The sequence below is a fragment of the Phascolarctos cinereus genome, unplaced genomic scaffold (assembly GCF_003287225.1).
Source record: "Phascolarctos cinereus isolate Bilbo 61053 unplaced genomic scaffold, phaCin_HiC Scaffold_4;HRSCAF=312, whole genome shotgun sequence".
Taxonomy (NCBI): Eukaryota; Metazoa; Chordata; class Mammalia; order Diprotodontia; family Phascolarctidae; genus Phascolarctos; species Phascolarctos cinereus.
Window position 1 is genome coordinate 657764003 of NW_027555847.1, and position 19802 is coordinate 657783804.

Here is a 19802-nt window from a genome sequence, read left to right on the forward strand (position 1 = left end):
CATTACTTCCAGCACTAGTTGCATGTTTACTAATGTTCCTCAACACGCTGGTTGTGGCAGGAATCCAAATATCCCTTGTACCTTATTACTATTTCCAGGCCCTTCCACAATTACTAAGTAATCTCTACTCTTTTGAGGTTAATCAAGTTCAGATGTATTGCCCATTCAAGATTCTGGTAGCTGCCATCTAGCAAGCCCTGGGATACTCTTCTTCCTTTCTTAAAGAGGTCAGCGCCTGGCTCAGTCTTTCCACCCCAACTCCTGCCATCATACCAGTAGATTTCAACATACATATTGATAACTTCTTCAGATATCCTAACCTCCCAGTTCCTCGGCTTACTTCTCATAACCTACTTCTCCACTCCACCTGAGCTAACCAGAGATGGTCACATCCTTGATCTTGTCATTACTCACAAATGTTCCACTTCCATGTTCACGTACTACAAAACTGTTATGTGATCATCATCTTTCTCTTTGCGTAATCACCCCTGAGGGGAAAGGGAATGAGGATTTAGATAGTGTCTACTACCTTCCAGGCACCGTGTCAAGCCATTCACAAATATTATTTCACTTGACCTTGTCCTTCAGCAGAACTTCCAATCCCTCTGATCTTTCCCAGGCCATCACTACTGCTCTAGCTGTATCTCGTATCTCCTTCCTTCCTTGTCAGGTGATTAGTGAATCAGTTCAGTTCCAGCGTCTTGTACACCAACAGATCATGCCCTGCCAAGCTCCAACCTGGGATCATTCCCACCTTCTGCTGCTTTTGTTCCTGTTCACTTGCTGAATGAAGCTTTGGCTTCCCTAAATTCAAACTGCACTTTGTGCAAGAGATTTGCTAGTGCCTTGCCTCTGAGGTTACCTCTCTCCTCTATATCTTGTATGTACTTATTTACAGGCTGTCTCCCCCTTAAAATGAGATCTCTTTCAGGGTGAAGGCCCACATTTTGTTTGTCTTTGTACCCTTAGGTTACTGTGCCAAGCACATAGTAAGTGCTAGTTGATGATGATTTCAACAAGAACTTAACAAGCACAATTTATTTACCTTTACTATGTTCCTTTTCCTTAGTCTACATCTAAAAACCAAGGCCCACATGACATTCACATATAATACACCTGTGCTTTACAAGTGTGCTAGTGGCCCCGTGTAGTCCTTGTCGGAACTTAAACCAGGGATCTCCATTCAAAAAAGGTTTAAATGAAGTCCAGGGGTAGGGGGCTCCCCGTGGCCTTCCTGGGAAGCAGCAGCTGCTGTACTAGACCAGGCTGAAGCAATTAGAGAAAATGGTTTTGAAGGTGCTGTTATCATCTTGACTCCTGAGTTACCTTAACTCCACCCCTTTGGTGTTCATCCACCAACAAATACTTTCCAGTGGCTCCATCTGTCCATGCACTTTGATCTTTTGTGGGTAGGCACTTGCCCCACCTACATATGTGGGAAGACACCCCTTTCTAGAGTTATGTCCCATGCTGCTACTCTCTCTGACTTAACCAAGCACTGTTCCTTGCCAAGGCATCTTCTAGGCTGGTGGCTGACTCTGCGTCTTCACCCATTCTTTTGGAAGACCTAAGGCATTCTGTGGCATTTTACTTCCTAAGAATTGGGGCAGGGGGAGCTTCTGCTACACTGAATCAACTGTGTTGGCTCTGAATTAGCTACATAAACAGGACTCAACCTGGCTTCCTTACCAGCCAAAGAATCCTGTACTATGCTTGTAGCAGAAACATATTCTCCCCTTGTGTCTCCCACAGTGCCAAGTATAGGTATGGACAGAGTAGGTATTCAGTAAATCTTTGGCGTGTCATTTGCAGGGATAGGAACCCTAGGTCTAAATGTACTCCAAATAAGGTGCTTCATCCTGGCCAGAAAGAACAAGACTTAGCATAAGCTATAGGAAACAGGCCAGGGACTTGGGCCCTCTGACTAAAATCATTTCCCTCTGCAATGACATCTTAATGGGAGTTAGCTAGTTGTTAAGCTTCAACGTAATTAGAAATGGGGGGGAGGGGGAGAGAGAGAGAGCAAGAGTGACTTAAGAACCCTAGATTTTTAATGTAACTGTCATGCTTCTAACTTGGGGGTACTTCTAGGTCCCAGCCTGCCTATTTTGCCCACATCTGAAGAGCAGGGGAACTTCCTTGAAAACACTAGTTAGTCTGATCTTTATTTCAGTTTGAAAGTTACAAGGGAACTTACCATAATAACTGTGGAGAGCCTGGAGATAATCTAGCCCAAGATTTCTATGTACAAGCTCCCCCCCCCCCCCAGTGTTCATGCCAACATCCTGGCACCAAACCCTTCTTGCTCAGCACAGAAGCTTCAGGAATGAAGAGAGCTGGATTCTGTGGCTGTGGCCTGGGTCCTACTCCCACCTCCAAGGGAGAGTGGTAGCTGGTGCTGGCCTCCCTCCTCGAAGCAGCTCCCTTCTGCAGGCAGGCCTTCTCCTATAGAGGCACTGGATGCCAGTGCCCCGCCCCTAAGCATCCTCCCTTTACCAGACTCCTCCTAAGCCAGTGGGTCCCTGGCAACACGTTTTTCTAATGTTCTCAGGGCCAAAGTGGCAAAATCAAAGGTTCCTGTAATGGCTTCTTCAGCTTTGTTATTTTAACACTGACTTGTTATTCCAGCCTCTGGTCTTGGAAAGGAATTTTTTGCTTTGTTTTTCATTTTCATACAAAAACCCCAATCTGACAGTTTTGCCAAAGAGATAAAAATCTTTTAACAGGTGCAGTTCTGTTGGTCAATCTGCTTTCGACAAGGCTCCATGGTCACAGCTACCCCTACCCCGCTGCGGCCAGAGGTCATATGTGTCACCTCACTCCATGTGTCTGTGGCTGGGTCGTAGCATTCCACGCTGTCCAGAAAGGTGTGTCCATCATATCCACCTGCAAAGGGGACAATATAGCACATATCTGCATCAAGCTAGGGAACAGGGGAGGGAGAGGGGCTGGTATATTAGATCACTACAGCTCATCTTCTTGCTTTCTTTCTCCCCCTCCTTCCCTGCCCAGCCCTACTGGGCTACAAGTAAACAAAACAGATGGGGAAGGGTCTTCACAGGAAGGAAAGGCTGTGCTATTTCCTAATGACTCTTAGGGGACCATGTATATCAGCTACCTGAAGTGTCCCTCCCCTCAGGGTTAAGACTCCTGCCACTTTACCAAGGACATAGATCTTTCCCTGGTGTACAGTGACCCCAAGTGCACTCCGTCGATGTTTCATGGGGGCCACAAAAGTCCAGGTCTCTGTTTCCACATCATATCTTTCCATACTGTTTAATTGGTCGGTGCCATCATAGCCGCCTGTAGCATAGATGCAGTTGTTCAGAGCACAGACCCCTGCATAAACAAACAGACAGGTGGGTGACTCTTAGAATGGAAAACCTGATTCCCTCAGACTCCACGATCCTCCTGCTTAGACTCCTCTCCTTACCTTACAGGGTTAGACAGAACTTGGGAGCGGAGGGAACTAGTGTACTTGCCTGAGGGTCAAGGTTGACCCCCTCTAAGGACTTGACTCTGTCCCTCCTGTGAAGGAGGCAGAGAAGCGACCTGATTAGACAGTCAATGTCTTGCTTATCTCTGCATACCCCAGTGTGTCTGCAGAAGCAAGTCTTGCTCCTGGGAGGCCGTAGCCCTGCCAGACACATAGTAAGGTGCACAATAAATATTTACTGAATGAAATGGTGAGGTCCCTGAGAGGAGCAGAATGATCAGTCTATGGCTCCAGTCTCCCCTCTGACCCAATCCCTGCCCACCTGCCCCACTTCGGATGGTGTTCATAGGTGCGATCATCTGCCATTCATTCCTCTCTGGGTAGTAGCACTCAGCAGAATTGAGGCGGTTTGTCCCATCAAAGCCACCAACTGCATAGAGTAGTCGATTCAGGACAGCCACTCCCACCCCGATCCTTTGTGTCAGCATGGGTGCCACTAAGTGCCATTCATCCCGTTCTGGCTCGTACCTGCAAGGGAAGCAAGGACACAGGGTGGATTTCAACTAAATCTGTCCTTGCAGATGACAGTGGGAGTAGGGTGAATGAAAGGGCCTAGGTTAAAGTCCCTATTGAATTGGGCCAGAAGGCTGGCAGTGCCCTCTTCTTACTTTGGTCATTCTAGCACTGGTCTCCTAAAGCAAGATGGACTAAATTGTAAGGTAATTGATTGTAAATTTCCCCGGGACCTAAATTTCCCATCCTACTAGGAGAAACGAGCAGGGAACGGGCATATTTCATGAACAATTACTAAATATGAAATAATAATGAATTACCCTGTTCCCACTATTGCTCAGATACTGATGACTGCTGCCCTCTCAGATGGTCTCTGCTGTCCTCAAATGCCAACTAACCTTTTGGGGCCTAGTCTCCCATATCTATCTTAGTAGGAGCTACTCTGAGTTTATTCACTGCCCAACACTCACCTCTCCACGCTATTGTGGTGAATGCAGCCATGGGAGCCCCCAACCGCATAGATGAGGCCATCGATGACACCAACACCAATACGATTCCGGGGCACACTCATGGGTGCACAGGGGGACCACTGATTAGTCATAGGATTGTAGCAGTCAAGGGCATTGGAGTCTGTGTTGCCATCTGGGGAATTGTTCCTTCCCCCCACAGCATACAGCAGGCCACCCACCACACAGCCTGCTAGGCCACTTCGGGGCACCTGTAGATCTGCAAGGCGGAGCCAAGTGCCATCACAAGGGTTATAGGCCTCCAGGTAACTCAGTGATTGGCGGAAGTAGCCTCCTGCTGTGTAGATGAGCTGGCCCACCTTGGGTGCCCGGCAGGGCATCACCTGGGTGGGCTTGTGCAGGGTGAGGTCCTGAAAGATCTTAACCAGGTAGTCCTTACAACGTGAATCTGACTGGAGGATCTCACATTTCTGCAGCTGCATTTGCAGGAAGTGGGGAGTGAGGGAATGGCAACGGACAGCACGGAGAAGGGCTTGAATGTAGAAGCGTCGATGCTCGCAGTCATATTTGACCCAATTGATGCAGGCATGGAAGACCTCGGACTCACAGCGCACGTTGAGATCATCCCGGCTGATAAGTGTCACCAGCTGGCAGTGGGACAGGTTAAAGAATTCCTCCTGCTTTGCGACCTGGTAGGGGGGAGGAGAGGTAGTGGGGAACAAGGAGGTTCTCCACTGAAGTCCAAAGTGATGCCCTCCCATCCTCCTGGGATTTGACTACCAGTCAGGAGCTGTGTACTTCCTGCTTTCAGTGGGGCCACCCCTGAGTGGAGACACAGGGAAACAGAATGCCCCCAGCTCCTCCCCAAAGCTCAGGGAGTACTATTAAACAAATGAACAAGTATAAGTAGCAGCCAGACTCCATCAGAATTGCTTTCTCACTCTGACCCTTATACATCTCAACCAGAGGAGTGATGTGTTCTTAGGCACAGGACTAGAGTTTTGTCCAGAAAGTGAATCCTTCACTACCACTACCACCCCCTAACTCACAGGGCACCAAATATATACACACTTACCTCCCCAAAGTGCATATAGATGTACTCCCGGGCACGCTGATGGAGTTCAGCACAGCCAATTTGCTCAGCAAAGTTGGCAATGCCAATGGCATTGCTGGGGTCCAGCTGCTGCACCAAAAAGTCACTGCAGGCCCGCACTACACTGTCAATCTGGTACATGACAGCCCCATTCATCAAATTCAGCACACATTTCTCCCCCATGGAGATGGAGGCAGTGTAGGCAAATTCTATGAGTCGTTCCATCACCATGGGGTGGATGCCCTCAATAGACACCACTTCCATGCCCTGCTCCCGCAACCCATTGGTGAACATGGCCTTGAAAACTGGGCTGGAGGAGGCGAGTACCACCTTGTGAGCCACAAATTGGGCAGCAGGCTTATTCTCATATTTGACCTCCAGAGTAATATCACATAGCTGCTGGCTGAGCCGAAGCTCATTCATGATGCCAAAGGCCTGTTTGGTGTGGTCCTCTAAGGTATAGCTGAAGGTCCGGTTGCCATGCTGGGAGGGTGTCACCTCCGCCTTGCACTCCGTGGCATACATCACCGCATAGCTGGCCCCCCCAGGGCGTTGAGATAGAAGGGGGAGAGAATGGGCACGGGGAACACCCCTGCTATGCCCAGACACTGGCTTCATCAGCCTCTAGAAAAACACTGCCACCGCCTGGAATCAGGTACCTGGGAGTGAGGGTGAGGGGATGGTGATCAGGCCCTAGATGTCAGTCCTGGTGGGGAGAACCCACTCCTCCGTGGGCTTCCTTTTCTCTCCTGGGGGAACTACAAATTCTCCTTTGCTAAGAAGACTATCCCAGGGGATGGCAGCCCAGCCTCTCCTCCACCCTAGGTACTCAGAGTGCCAGCCTAAAAATGAGCCCTATCATTTGTCAGCTGGCACTCCAAGTAGCAATCCTAACTGGAGTGGAACCTCCTTCAAATGAGATAACCTGTTTGCAAAACTTTGCAAAACTTCAAAGAGATATATAAATACTATTAATAATAATTATATTCTCCAGCCAGACCACTCCTGGTTGAGGCCTCTCTGGTCTAGGTCTGAGCCTTGAAAAGACCTCAGAAGTCATCCAATTCAACCTCCTCATTTTAAAGATGAGGAAGCTGAGTATATGAGAAGTTAAGTGACTTCGCACAGGTCAGGTGGTAAGAGATGGAATTCAAAACCAGTTCCTGTGACTTCAAACTCAGTGCTCCACGTGCAAAACGCAATATTTGAGAGTTACTGTTCTGTTTAAATAGTAGACACCCACATCCCTACCGGGTGCCCCCTAAATTACCTAATTTGTATGACATTGCATCCCATGGCTATTCCTTGGGCCCCTTAAGTAAAAATTCCCGTTCCAGCTCCTGTCCTGCTATTTCAGGGCATGGGGGGCTCCCTCCGTCCCCCTGCTTTGTATTATCCCTGGCCCAGCCCTGGTTGGAGGAAGGCAGTGGTGGGCTCCGGGTGGGGAAGCCCCGGCTCGCAGCCGGGCGGGACCGCTTCCTAGCTACGTGACGTCGGAGCTCGCGCTCCCTCCTTTCCCGAGCCTCCCCATCCCCCCCCTCCTTCCCGGGCCGCTGGGAGGCTCAAAGGGCACAAAGCCTGGGAAGCCGCACAAATGTCAGATGTGCGGGACTACGGCGGCCGGGGCCGGGACAGGAACCGGCCCGAGGCCCGGGGCGGCACAATGGCTGCGCACCTACTTCCTGCCCCGACCCGGCCTGCATGCGACGGGCTCTGCGGACCCTGGGGCCGCCCGGGTGGGACCCCGGCCCTTCCAGCGCCGGGCCGCCGGGCCCCAGAACCCGCCCTCTGAAGGGGCGAGACCCCCGCGGGCGGGGAAGGCCGGGCCGCCCGGGGAAACAAAGCGGAGCCGGCCCGGGGGGAAGGGCGGAGGGGGACGGGGCCGGGCCTCCCCGCGACAGGCGCGCCCCTCTCTCCGCACCCGCCTCCGCCCGCGCCGCCAGGTGGGCCCCGGGCTGCAGAGAGGGGCCCAGGCCCCCCACTCCGAGCCCCCCCCAGCGGCCTTCCCCCCGGCCCGGCGCCAGAGCCCGAACCCGGGCCGGCAGCGGGGCCTCGGGCTCCCCAGAACGCCGCAGCCCTCCCCGGCCCCGGCTCGGGGCAGCTCTCCCACCGGCCGCGGACTGCTGCGGCCCAGTGGGCCCGAGCTGAGCGGACGCGTTACTCACCCAGCCACGGCCGCACTCCTGCTCCTCCTCCGCCGCCTCCGCCTCCCGGGCTCGGGCGCCTCCATCGCGGCGCGCGGGGCGGGGGGGGGCTGGGGGGGAGGGGGAAAGCGGTGGAAGGGAGATGGGGGAGGAGAAGGGGCGGGGCGAGGGGGAGGATAAAGTCATCATGACTAAGCAGACCGCGCGCCCCGGTCTTGTCAAAATAAGAGTCCCTTGAGCCACCACCCGGCTTTTGGCCAACGGGGTCGCCAACAACCGGGTCGGGGAGCCAGCGCAGGGAGGAGGGGGAAGGGAGACACACTTGGCATTTCTTCCCGAGAAAGAGTAGGCAGGCAGGGCTGGGCGGGGGGAGCCCTGTTCCCACCTCTTTCCCCTCCCAAAGTGCGAAGGAAAGCGCGGAGAGCGGAGCTACTTCGTGCGCCCGGCGGCGGAGGCGGGGCATGGGGGGGGCCTGACGCCCTGAAGTCGGCCTCCCCTGGGCCACCTTACCGCAAGCCTCTCCCGGAAGCCCTGGGCATGATGCGACCTCGGCTCGGGCTTCATGGGCCCCTGGTCGCAGGACTCACCACAAGCTCTCGGGAACGTCCGACTTTGCCTCTTGGACCAACACCAGTGGCCCAGTTTGTCCGTGACTCACCACCCCGGCGCCAGAACGAGGCCTTGTGCCTGGCAAACCCGATGCTTTCAGTGCCTAGCCCGCCCCTCCTTCTAGGCTGCCGCAGCTAAGCTCAGCTTCACTTGACCCCCTCTCCTCCGGCCACCTGAAGCCAGGCCTTTGCCTTTCCTAGGCCGGGCGTAGAGAGTGATGGAGGAGCCCAGAGCACGTGCTGTTTACCACCGCCACCGAGGCACCTGTCCACACTCACCGAGGCTTGAACTTTTGGAGAAAAACGACAGTTCCACCCCGCCCCCATCCCCCAAACACACCTAGGAGGGAGGGAGAAAGGAGAAGGAAGGAGAGGGCGACTCCTCTCCCTGCCCTGCGGGTGCCTCTAGCTCCTGCCCAGACGGGAGGGGCGGGGATGTCCCAGATTAGGGGTCAAAGTCCCCTGGAGCTGAGCGTCTGTCTCTCTACTCCCTCCCTCTTCGAAGCCTCCCTCTGTATCTATGATAGGAAGTATATTGAAGACTTGAGAACCAAAGGATCCATGGGACGCTGCTGGCTGGGAACGGAAAGCATAGGTGTGAGGAACGGCCTCCTTGAAAGCACTAACCTGGCTGCGGCCGCAGCAGGACCACTGTAAATCCGAGGGTCTAAATCTGAGCGGCGTCAGAGGAAGATCACAGGGTCCCAAAGCATTAAAAGCGGCCGCTTGAGATTAGAGGAAGGAATTTGAGATAATCAAGGCCAGAGACGTACATGGGATAGATCTTGAAATAACTAAAACTTGGAATCCAAAGAGAGGTTGAGACCCGAGCCAAGATGCAACTCAAATTCTCCCCGCAGATCTCTGGGTTTCAGCCCCCTTAACAAAGCTATCTGGGTCCTCTGCAGTTCCGGGGGCTACCGGGAGGTGGAGGCACGCCGACATAGTCGGCTAGGGCAGCAAAGTGTTGATCAGATTTAGGACCGGAGACCCCAAGCTCAGAGCTATGCAATCACCTCTCGATCTACCACGCCCCCATCCCTCTTCCGCGGTGCCCCAAGCGGGCCATCCCGGGGTCAAGAAAGCTCCATCTCAGAAGGGTAGGGGACTGATTGCGGTAGAGCTTTTAGGTCTTATTTTATGGAAAAAATAAGAGCAACATTTGGATTCGGGTTAAGGTATGCACAGGTCATCCAGGGATGAGATGGAGCAGCAGAGATTTTCCCATAAGCCCTAACCCCAGCAAAGAGATTGGGTCTTTGGCAAGGGCTCCTCCCCTTTCTTGCTTATGTAGGCAGCTAATTCTGTATCCCATGCAGTGAAGGCTAACGGAACTGGATTAATACTAACGACTCAGGGTTTTCCTAATGGGGACTTCAGATTTCCAGCCCACGGTCTCCTCGCTGAGGTGTGTCCGCTCCCCGATATTCAGATGTTATAATACAAATTACTTTATTTTTAAAACAACAACAAAAACAACCAATAATCTGAAAATAGTGCAGGAGGAGAGGACTGGGTCCTGGAGAGGGGCTGGGGAATAAAGTGTCAGTCTGTGGTCTTCCGCACCGAGGTCTTAACTGGAGTGCGCGTGGGCGTGGCGTTGCTTGTGGAGACGCTGGTGTCCAACCCTTCTTGTCGGTTCGAGGAGCGCTCCGACTTGCTGGTGCTGCACTCCAGGATGGGCGGTAGCCGGAGGCGCACGCTGACCCCACCCTCACCACCTGGTCCTGAGCCTAGGGGCCTATAGCAGCAGCAGCAGCAGCACCGATAACAGCAGAAGAGGCGCAGGAGTGCACGGCGCAGGTCCCGGCTAGTAAGCGTGTAGATGATGGGATTGAGCAGTGAATTGGCCATAGCTAGCCCCAGGAAGTAGTCCGCCTGCAGGAGTACTGGGCAGGCTCGAGCGGGGCATGCTACATCCAGCAGCAGCAGCAAGAAGAGTGGTCCCCAACACACGATGAACGCCAGCAGTACCACGTAACCGTGCGCAACAGCGCCAAAGACTTGGGCAGGCGGCGGGACCCTCCCGATGCAGCCCGAAGCTGCAACTTCTTTGCGTTGGCACGCACCTGATAATAGATGCGGGCATAGAGCGCAAAGATAGCCACAAGGATGACTAGGAAGGCAAGCACGCAGAAAAGCACATAAGGCTTGGCATAGAGGGGAAGCACTGTGGAGCACTGGGCCAAGCGGCCTAGGCAATTCCAGCCGAGGCTAGGAAGAAGCCCAAGCAGCAGGGACGCCAGCCACGCGGCCCCCGCCAGCAGCAGTGTGCGGCCCCGCCGGTGTATGGGCGCCGGGCGCCGGCTTGCCATGGTCAGGTGTCGCTCCAGCGCTATGGCTAGCAGGCTGAGCACTGAGGCAGCCAGTGTCACGAAGACACCGCCCTCTCGGGCGAACCAGAGAGCGGGCGAGAGGTGCAAGGTGCGGGCCCCAGACAACAGGATGTTGACAGTGTAGGCGGCCCCGGCCAGTAGGTCGGAGAGGGTCAAGCTGCCCAGAAGCAGGTACATGGGCGCGTGGAACTTCTTGTGGCGGCAGAGGACTAGCAGAACCGCCAAGTTCTCCAGGACGATGAGGCCACACACTGCCAGGAAGACTGCAGCATCTGCGCGCAAGCCCCCGCCTGGATCGTAGCGTGCCCCGTTCAGTTTGCCGGTGTAGTTGTAGTGCAGTGCGATCACCTCACTCCCCAGTACAGCCTGGAGCGCCGGAGGCGGCTCCATGGTGGCCTAATTTCCCACCTTCTCTTCGTGGTTCTTTGCCTCTTGAGGCGCTTCACCGATGGGTGGCTACATCACCATACTGGGCACTGGGAAAGAAACCGTTCACAGGCCCGAGGCCCCGTTCTGGGTCCCAATCCTGCTGGAGAAGGAAGAGGACCTAGTCAGTGGCAGAGTCCTCCTCAGGGCCGAGCCTCTAGAGATTCCAGCTCCCCAGGGTCCCTCTTCCTTCCACCCTTTCCCTTCCCCTCAGATTCCTGAGCCCTGGGGGTTACGACCACTTCCTCCAGAAAGCCTTTGGAGTAGCAGGATCGAGAGGCAGCTTTTCCCCCTTTTCCCATTCTGGGAACCCAGCCAGCCCAGAAAAGAGACCGCATGAACTGCCTGTGCTTGGCAGGGATAAGGTCCGAGATGCCCTTGGGGTCATTGTGCCCCACTCTGGGGCAGAAGCTGGTGCAGCTTTCCCTAGAGTTAGGCTAGAGTGAGGAGGCTGAAGGGGTGAGTGGGCTTAGCCCTTGGCAAAGACCTCGAAGACAGCTCCAGAATGATGAGGAGCAGTGGGGGAGGTTCCAGGGAGGGGATGAGTTGTGACCTCCGGGCCAGGAACCAGGCAGGCACCGGAGCTGGGCCAAACCAGTGGGGCGGGAGACAGATTGTCCCAGAACTCCTAGACACGCACAAACACAGAAGCCACACACACAAGTAGAGTTGCACAGGCAGGCACAGATTCACAGACATAATGCAATTACGCATACACAAATGAGGAGACACGCACATCCACAGGCTTAGGGTTACACATGTGGACAGCTACAGATTCACAGATACACAACAGTCTCCGAATCACTGAATTTCAGAGTTGGAAAGGACGTTAGAGACCATCTAAATCAACCCTTAACTGAAAAAGGATCCCCCCTCCACTCCACCCCAGTATGCCATCCAGCCTCCAGACTGAAACACAAAAGTAGAATCACAGGCAAACAGACACACAGCTCAGTCACACACATTCACAGAATTACACATGTTACACAGTCACAAATCTAAAAATGCATAGAGCTTGCTGCTGATGGGAGAAATCCCTGGGCTGGGAGCTCGAGCTATTGCTGGAGCTGGGTCAGGAAATATTGCAGAGAACTTCAATGTCCACTGGCCTCCCTGGACCAGCCTGCAGCGAAACCTGCAGCTCTGCAGGAAAGGGATGGGAGAGGCTTGCAAGTGGGGGAATTCTTATACTACCCCTGTTTCTCTCTCCACACTTCCACCACTCTCCATTCCCCTAAGCCGAGATGGCTGGGTTTTCCCTGAGCTGACGCTGAGGTTTCTCTTTTTCGGAAATGCCAGGGAAGTCCCTGGAGAGGTGAGCTGGGGGCCTCGGTGAGGACTGGCACGCCGGGCTGCTTTCTTCCTTGACCATGTTCAAGGTAAGTGGGGAGAGGGGCTACACGATAATAGTCTTGTTCCAGGGATTCTGTGCCCTGTGTCGGGCATCTTGAAGGTCTCCGGGACAGCAGCTGCTATGGCTGGGGGACAAAGCCCTCACAGCCATCTCTTGTGCAACAACAACCCCAGTAGACAGCCCTTGGTTTTGTGGCAGCTGCCTGCTCAGAGGGCCAAGTGCTGTGAGAACTCAACCCAGGATCCCGCCCGCTGCTTCCCTCTCCCAGTCGCACGCGCGTCGCATAGACCACAAAAGCACTTCAGGGCCTGGTGCTGAGCCGGCTCTAGGATCTCGAACCCAGATCCCACTACCCCGCCTTGCCTAGCCCGAGACGGGGTCCCCAGCTTCCCGCACTCACCCTGCGGCTTCGGCTATAACGAGCCGCGCTTTCCCGAGCCTACTGAAGCGCGTTCCTCCTCCAGAGTTGTGGCCGCATCAGGCTGGGCGGGGAGAAGCGAGGCCTGGGCGGGCTAGGATCAGACCTGGGTGCGGGCCAGGGGGCGGGGGCTGAGCTGTTCCCAGAGGGGGAGGCAGGATCCATCCCGGCTTCTGGGCGGTTAGGGATCAGCTGGCCTCCCTCAGACCTGGTGGGATTTACTCCCACAACTACTAGCTTGCACTACCCGCGCCCTGGGTCCTGCTCCCTACCAGGCGTCCCTGGTCCAACTGATGCGTCCGGACTGGGATATGCTCCAGAGAAGGAACACCAAGCGCAAAGCAATACATTTCATCCAGCACTACCTGAGTGCCTACTGGCGGTCAGGAGTGCCGCGCTCGGGGTGCCCCTACATGTACACTTTAATCTAGCCTAGGTCCCTTCGCTCAGTCTAACACGCCTACACCGATGAGCAGAATACATCTGGACTGGGGTGACGGCGTGGAGCGTAGAGTGAAGTGGCAAGGAGGCACCTGGCTCCGAGGGAACTTGCACATAGTAGACGCTTTTAATGAGCGCCTAATTAAGTGAACAAGGCAGAGAGGGGCAGACGAGGGCGAGACTTGAAGGACTGGAGTGACGATTGGAGAGAGGGAGTCAACAATAAGGAGAAGGAACCTCATTTCCCGCCGGACACTGACAGCCCCGCCGCCCCAACCCTTCCCTCCAAGCATCCTCAGTGGCAGCCGATAGACACCAGAAGACTCCCCCCCCGAGAGAGAGAGAGAGAGAGAGAGAGAGAGAGAGAGAGAGAGAGAGAGAGAGAGAGAGAGAGAGAGAGAGAGAGAAACAAAGAGGCGGACGAACACGGAGACAGAGTTGGAGAACTCTATAGACACAGACTGGGACAAAGACATACTTACAGTCAGGCTCACGGTCACAGGATGGTTTTGTTTCTCAGGGCCAGGAAGCGGCTGCCCCTCAGCTCCCCTGGGGCTTGCTGGGCTGGGAGGATGGGCTTTAATTCCTGTGGGGACCTTTCCCCTAGTCAGCCGCCTCTCTCCTCTGAGGCAGTCTGACTCTCACGAACTATGCCGCCCCCTCCTGAAGGCCCGCCTGCTGTATGTCCGGAGGCCTCTCCTGCCTTTGAACCTCCCCTTCTGCCCCGACCAATTCCCTTAGCCTGGCCCCCTCCTCCCTAATTTCCAGGCAGCACTCGACCCCTATCCCTAGTCCTGCTCCAGGGTTCTGGGACTGCTATCTCAATCTAATCCAATCCATTCCAATCCAATCTGCATTTATAAAACGCTTATTATGTGCAAGGCAGTATGCTAGGCTCAGAGCCTTTCCTAACTGCTCCCGCCTACCTTAGACTGAGGGGGTGGATGGGATGGGGTGAGCTGTGGCTGCCACCAAGGGCAGTGCCCTTTGCCCCTCCTGGAAAATTGTGGCAGCTGAAGAATAAGGTGTAGGAGGTGGGGTTTAAAACCAGAGTGGATAAAAAGGACATTGCGTTGGTGACTGAAGATTTGTAAAGTGTTTGCATACATTATCTTTGATCCTCAAGTCCTATGAGATAAGTAGTATGAGTAGTAGTATTATTCCCGTTTTACATATGTGAAAATTGGGGCTCATGTAGATTAAAGGATTTGCCTTTGGTCACAGGTAAGAGCCATAAGCAAAATTTGAAGCTGGGCCTTACCTGACCTATCATTCTGCCTCTGAGAGATGGCCAATACCACAACCTCTAAGAGCTGAATAGAAGCTCAGGGGCCATTTAATCTAACTGGCCCAGAGCAGGAATCCCCTTGACAACATTAATCAGTCGGGGCAGCTAGGTGGCGCAGTGGATAGAGCACTGGCCTTGGAGTCAGGAGGACCTGAGTCCAAATTCGACCTCAGACTCTTGACAATTACTAATTGTGTGACCCTGGGCAAGTCACTTAACCCCCACTGCCTCACCAAGGAGCAAAAAAAAAAAACCCAAAAAACAAACAACAACATTAATTAGTCAATCAACTATGTGTCAAGAACTGTGCTAAGTGATGGGGGGCAACACAATGAATGAGTAAATGAATGAGTGAATAAATGAGGAAATTAAGTTATTTGTTAAGTGCTTACTATGCTAAATAATGAGGATACAAATAGAAAAGAGCTTAAAGTCTAATGGGAGAGGCAATATGTATACAGAATATATGTAAAATGAACACAAGTCAGTTTGGAGAGAGATTACACTAGAACTGAGGGGAGGGGGATTGGTAAAGAGACAAGAAAAGATTTCATGAAGAATGTAATGCTTGATCTGAGTCTTAAAGGAAACCAGGAATTCTAGAAGGTAATGGTTGGAAGGGAGTGCACTTGGCTTTGTGAGAGATCCAGCGCAAAGGAATAGTGATTGGCCAGTATGGCTGGATTGCAGAGTGCCAGGAGGGGAGTAAAGTGTAAGAAGGTTACAAAGAGTTTTACGTGTCAAAAAAGAGGAATTTATATTGGATCCTAGGAAGTCATTGGGATTTATGGAGTTGTGAGGTGATATGTGTTTTATTGAAGACCTAAAGTGATGGGGAACTCAAAAACTCCCAAGGCAATCTGTTGGCTTGGAGACAATGTTTAAAAAAATTTCCTTGTGGGGGAGATGCTGAAGAGCAGGAAAGAATTTGAAACTCAAAAATAAAAAAAAAAAGAATGTTAAAAAATAAATAATGAGATTGTAAAATAACCAAAAAAGTAAAACTGGAAAAAACTTTAAATGTTTAAATGTATGTCTGAACAAATTTTGTCTTTCTGCAACTTCTGCTCATTGGCCATTTTTAAGCGAGGGAGGCGAAAAGTTACCAGCCTCACTTTTCTCCAAAGCAATCTGGGTTGGCAAGATATAGATCATTATGAGTGGAGATGGCCCTGAATGCAATGGGAGACCTTGACCTGTTAAAGCTAAGGTCTTTAACAGGTCTTGGTTTGACTGAGGCAATGTCCATTTAGTGATTAAGGCTAGATAAGAAGTGAAGCAGAAAATGGCCTCTTTGACCTAGTTAAAAAATTAAAAAAAAAATAATCTGGAAGGGGAAGACCCTTAGGGTTTCTGGCCAAAACAGAAACAATTGCTATTTATGTTCACCCTGAGCCAATCTGGACCCAAACACAGACCAAGTGACTTTGCACAGCCCTCCCTCACTTAAATCCAAGTCACTTTCATGCCATGGCATCACCTCCCGGAAGTTATGGTGCTCTTTGAAAATGAAGGATAAACAACAAGCTCATTGACCATAGTTCTTTCTTCTGGGGTCCAAGAAGAACAAGTCTGATCTTTTGTCTATGTGGCAATCCTTCAGATACTTGAAGTCAGATATCATCTCCAGTCTGTGTCCCCAGTTCCATCAACCAATCCTCTATAACATATTACATGGTCCCATCAATAACCTGTTCTCCCTCCTCTGGACCTGCATCAGCTTCACAGAAATCACAAAATTTGAGTTGGAAGAAATGCCAGGGCCCAGTGATTCCAACCCATGCTTTACTAAGTCTCATATTTGCTACACCAGACACGAATCATCCAGTGAAGATCTCCAGTGAAGGAGAACCTAATTTCTGCTGAGGCAACTCATTCCACTTTTGGGCAGCTCTATCGGCTAGAAAGATTTTCCATACATCAAGCCAAAATCGACTTCTTTGAAACTTGACCTTTTTCTACCCTTTGGGGCCAAATAGAACAAGTCTAATCCTTTCACATGACAGCCTTTCAAATATTTGAAGACAGTTATCGTTTTCTCCTAATTCTTCTCTTCTGCAGGATAAGCATTTCTAATTCTTTCAAATAATCCTGTTAAGACTAGGGCCTCTACCATTTTGATCACTCTCTGACTTACCAATATCCTTCCTAAAATGTGCTGCCCAGAATGGAACACAATATTCTAGATATAGTATGACTAGGGCAGAATACAGCAGGATCATAATAGAATATTAGAATCGGAAGGGACCTTAGAGGACTATTGAGCCTTCCCCTTCATTTTACAGATGAGGAAACTGAGACTCAGAGAAGGGAGACTGCTTATCCAAAGTCACAAAGTCTTTGGTGGGGCTAGAATGCAAACTCAGGTCTTCAAGCTCCAAATTCAGTGTTTTTTCAACTCTATTTTCTCCATAGTGGGGGAGGGGGGCCTTTGAGAGTGGGAACTGTGTCTTCCCTCTCCAGCTAATGGAGTAAATAGGTCATCCATAATTAATTATATGGTTAGGGCCTAGAGAGGAAAATATTTGGAGCAGCCATCATGAGGTGTTGATATGAGTAAAATAGGATTGTTAAGCAGAAGTAAGAGCCCAAATAAGATGATAGAATTTGGAAATAATGCTGGAGGAATTGTAGGAAGAGAGGTGTCCTAATATACCATTAGTAGTTAATTTATCCAGCTGTTCTAGAATATAATCCAGAATTATGACAGAAGAGTCACTAAACTGTTCATATCCTTTAACCCAGGAATTCCATTATGAGGCATATACCCCAAGGAGACAAATGAACCAAATTAATGTATGAATGAAGCATTTTAAAAGTGATTATTATATGCAAAGCACTGTGCTAAGTGCTAGGAACACATATAGAAAAGTATGACAGTCCCTTCTCTGAAGGGGCTCACACTCTAGTGGAGAAGACAGCACACATGGAAGGTTTTTAGCAAGTAAGAGGGAAAGGTCCCATGGTCCTTAGGGCTAAGCAGCAAAGAAGAGATGAATCTTTCTTCTTTAGTGTCATTTCCACTGATCAAGTCATATCAGTCTGTGATGGTAAACTGCTTGACAGGGCCAAAGTCTTTGGTGAAAAGTAGCTGTTCGGTAGCTGGTTGCTGTAGATTCTGCAGGGGCCAGATGCGAGGCTGCATCTCCACAGGGTCTATCTCGTCTATCTCCCAGGCTGATGGCCGAGGGCACCAGGCTGGAAGCTTTGCTTCTCAAGCCTCTTGGGTTCATGGTCCTGGACGATGACAGGAAGAAATATCCTCTAATAACAAAACATTTGTACTAGCACTTTTTTTTTCCAATAGCAAAAAACCCCCAAACAAACAAAAAACTGTTAAGTCAGTGTCCATCAGTTGGGAAATGGCTGGAAAATTATGACATATGAGTGTGCTGGAATATTGCTACGCTGTAAGAAATAATAATTGTGGGGCTCGTAGGTGGCAAAATGGATAGAGCACCAGCCTTGGAGTCAGGAGGACCTGAGTTCAAATCCAGCCTCAGACACTTACTAGCAATGTGGCCCTGGGCAAGTCACTTAACCCCAATTGCCTCTCCCCTTTACCCCCCAAAAAAGAGAAATGACAAATATAAAGAATACATAGATACTTGGCAGGATGTATATGAACTGATGCAAAGAGAAGTAGAACCAATACAGCAATATGCCACAATATCTCCAATAATCTCAAAGTGAACAACACTAGAACACGTTAGAACTTGGATCAATGCAATGACCAGTCTTGATTCCAGAGGACTAACAAAATTCTCAGTAGATAAGGTAGGGCCCTCAGGTGTGGAGTGAGGCATATGCTGTCACAAATGGCCAATGCGTGGGTTTGTTTTTCTGAGAAGGGAGATTTCTAACAAGAAGGAGAAGGCAGTATGGGAAAACTGTGGCAAGAATGTGAAGAGTGAGCTCAGAAATCTTATGTTTGTTGTAGTTTCTTCATTGGCTTGAAGAGGCACAAAATGGGGCATTGAGGAATATTAAAATCTCAAATTTGTTAGTTAAGCAAAATTTAGCTAAAATAACTAGACCACTAATTTAAATCACTAACAGCTGGTCACAGGATTAATTGTCTACATGCCAAATGACTAGAAAAACTGCCCAAATATTCTAACATATTGATCAAAAAAAAGCATTTAGTAAACACTTACTTACCAGGCATTGTGCTAAGTGAGGAATACCAAGACAAAACCAAAACATGTTCTGCCCTCAAGGACTTTCTGTTCTGTTGAGGGAAACAACATATTCATAATATTAGTACATACAAGATACAAACAGAGTAGATGGGAGATAGAGAGAGGAAAGCCCTAGAAGCTCTTCCAAACCTTTTCATCCCTCTTCAAACATCCCTTCCCTCCACCCTCTCAGCTGAGAAACTTGGCTCATATCTTATTGAAAAATTGAGGCCATTCACCAAGAGCTCCCTTTTCTTCCTTCCTCCTGATCGCACATTACTCAGATGCCTTCCACCACGTTATGTTTTTTTCTCCCAATTTTATTATTTTATTGATTTATCAACAATCACTTCCATATGCTTTTGAGTTGAAAATTTTTCTCTCCTTCCTCCCCCCCACCCTCCCCAAGATGGCACACAATCTGATATAGGTTTTACATTTAAATTCCTATTAAACATATTTTCACATTAGTGAAGTTGTAATTACAAGTAAAAATTAAAACCAATAGGAGGAACCATCAGAAAGATGAAACAAAACTCAACAGAACGTAAAAATAAGTGATAGTGATTCAACTTCCATAGTTCCTTCTTTGGATGTGGACAGCTTTTTCCATCCCGAGGCCTCTGGAGATGTCTTAGATCCTTATAATGCTGAGAAGGGTTCAGTTTAACAATATTAGTCATCGCATAACATGGCTGTTATTGTGTACAAAGTCCTCTTGGTTCTGCTCACTTCACTCAGCATCAGACCATATAGGTCTTTCCAGGTTTTTCTGAAGTCAGCCTGTTCATTATTTCTTATAGCACAATAGTATCCCATTACATTCATATACCACTACTTGCTCAGCCATTCCCCAATTAATGGGCATCCTCTCAATTTCCAATTCTTTGCCACCACAAAAAGAGCTGCTATGAATATTTTTGTACATGTGGGTCCTTTTCTCATTTGTTTGATCTCTTTGGGATATAGCCCTAGAAGTGCTATTGCTAGATCAAAGGGTATGCACATTTTTGTAGCTCTTTGGGCATAGTTCCAAATTGTTCTCCAAAATGGTTGGATCATTTCACAACTCCACCAACAAAGTATTAGTGTTCCAG

General features: G+C 50.5%; 2 protein-coding genes across 2 annotated transcripts; both read right to left on the reverse strand.

Annotated features, from left to right (window-relative positions):
• Positions 1-2139: 2139 nt before the first annotated feature.
• Positions 2140-7763, reverse strand: KEAP1 (kelch like ECH associated protein 1). Its single transcript, XM_020995033.2, has 6 exons — positions 7675-7763; positions 5492-6168; positions 4420-5105; positions 3759-3964; positions 3163-3339; positions 2140-2886 (listed from the first exon to the last, which is right to left on the reverse strand). Exons 2-6 carry the CDS (start codon positions 6125-6127, stop codon positions 2720-2722), a joined length of 1872 nt encoding a protein of 623 aa, XP_020850692.1. The 5' UTR covers positions 6128-6168; positions 7675-7763; the 3' UTR covers positions 2140-2719.
• A 1933-nt stretch (positions 7764-9696) lies between these two features.
• S1PR5 (sphingosine-1-phosphate receptor 5) lies at positions 9697-14174 on the reverse strand. Its single transcript, XM_078153905.1, is given in 3 exon segments — positions 9697-10240; positions 10243-11123; positions 13719-14174. Coding segments are annotated over 2 exon segments (1179 nt in total). The 5' UTR covers positions 10988-11123; positions 13719-14174; the 3' UTR covers positions 9697-9806.
• Between the last annotated feature and the right edge of the window lie 5628 nt (positions 14175-19802).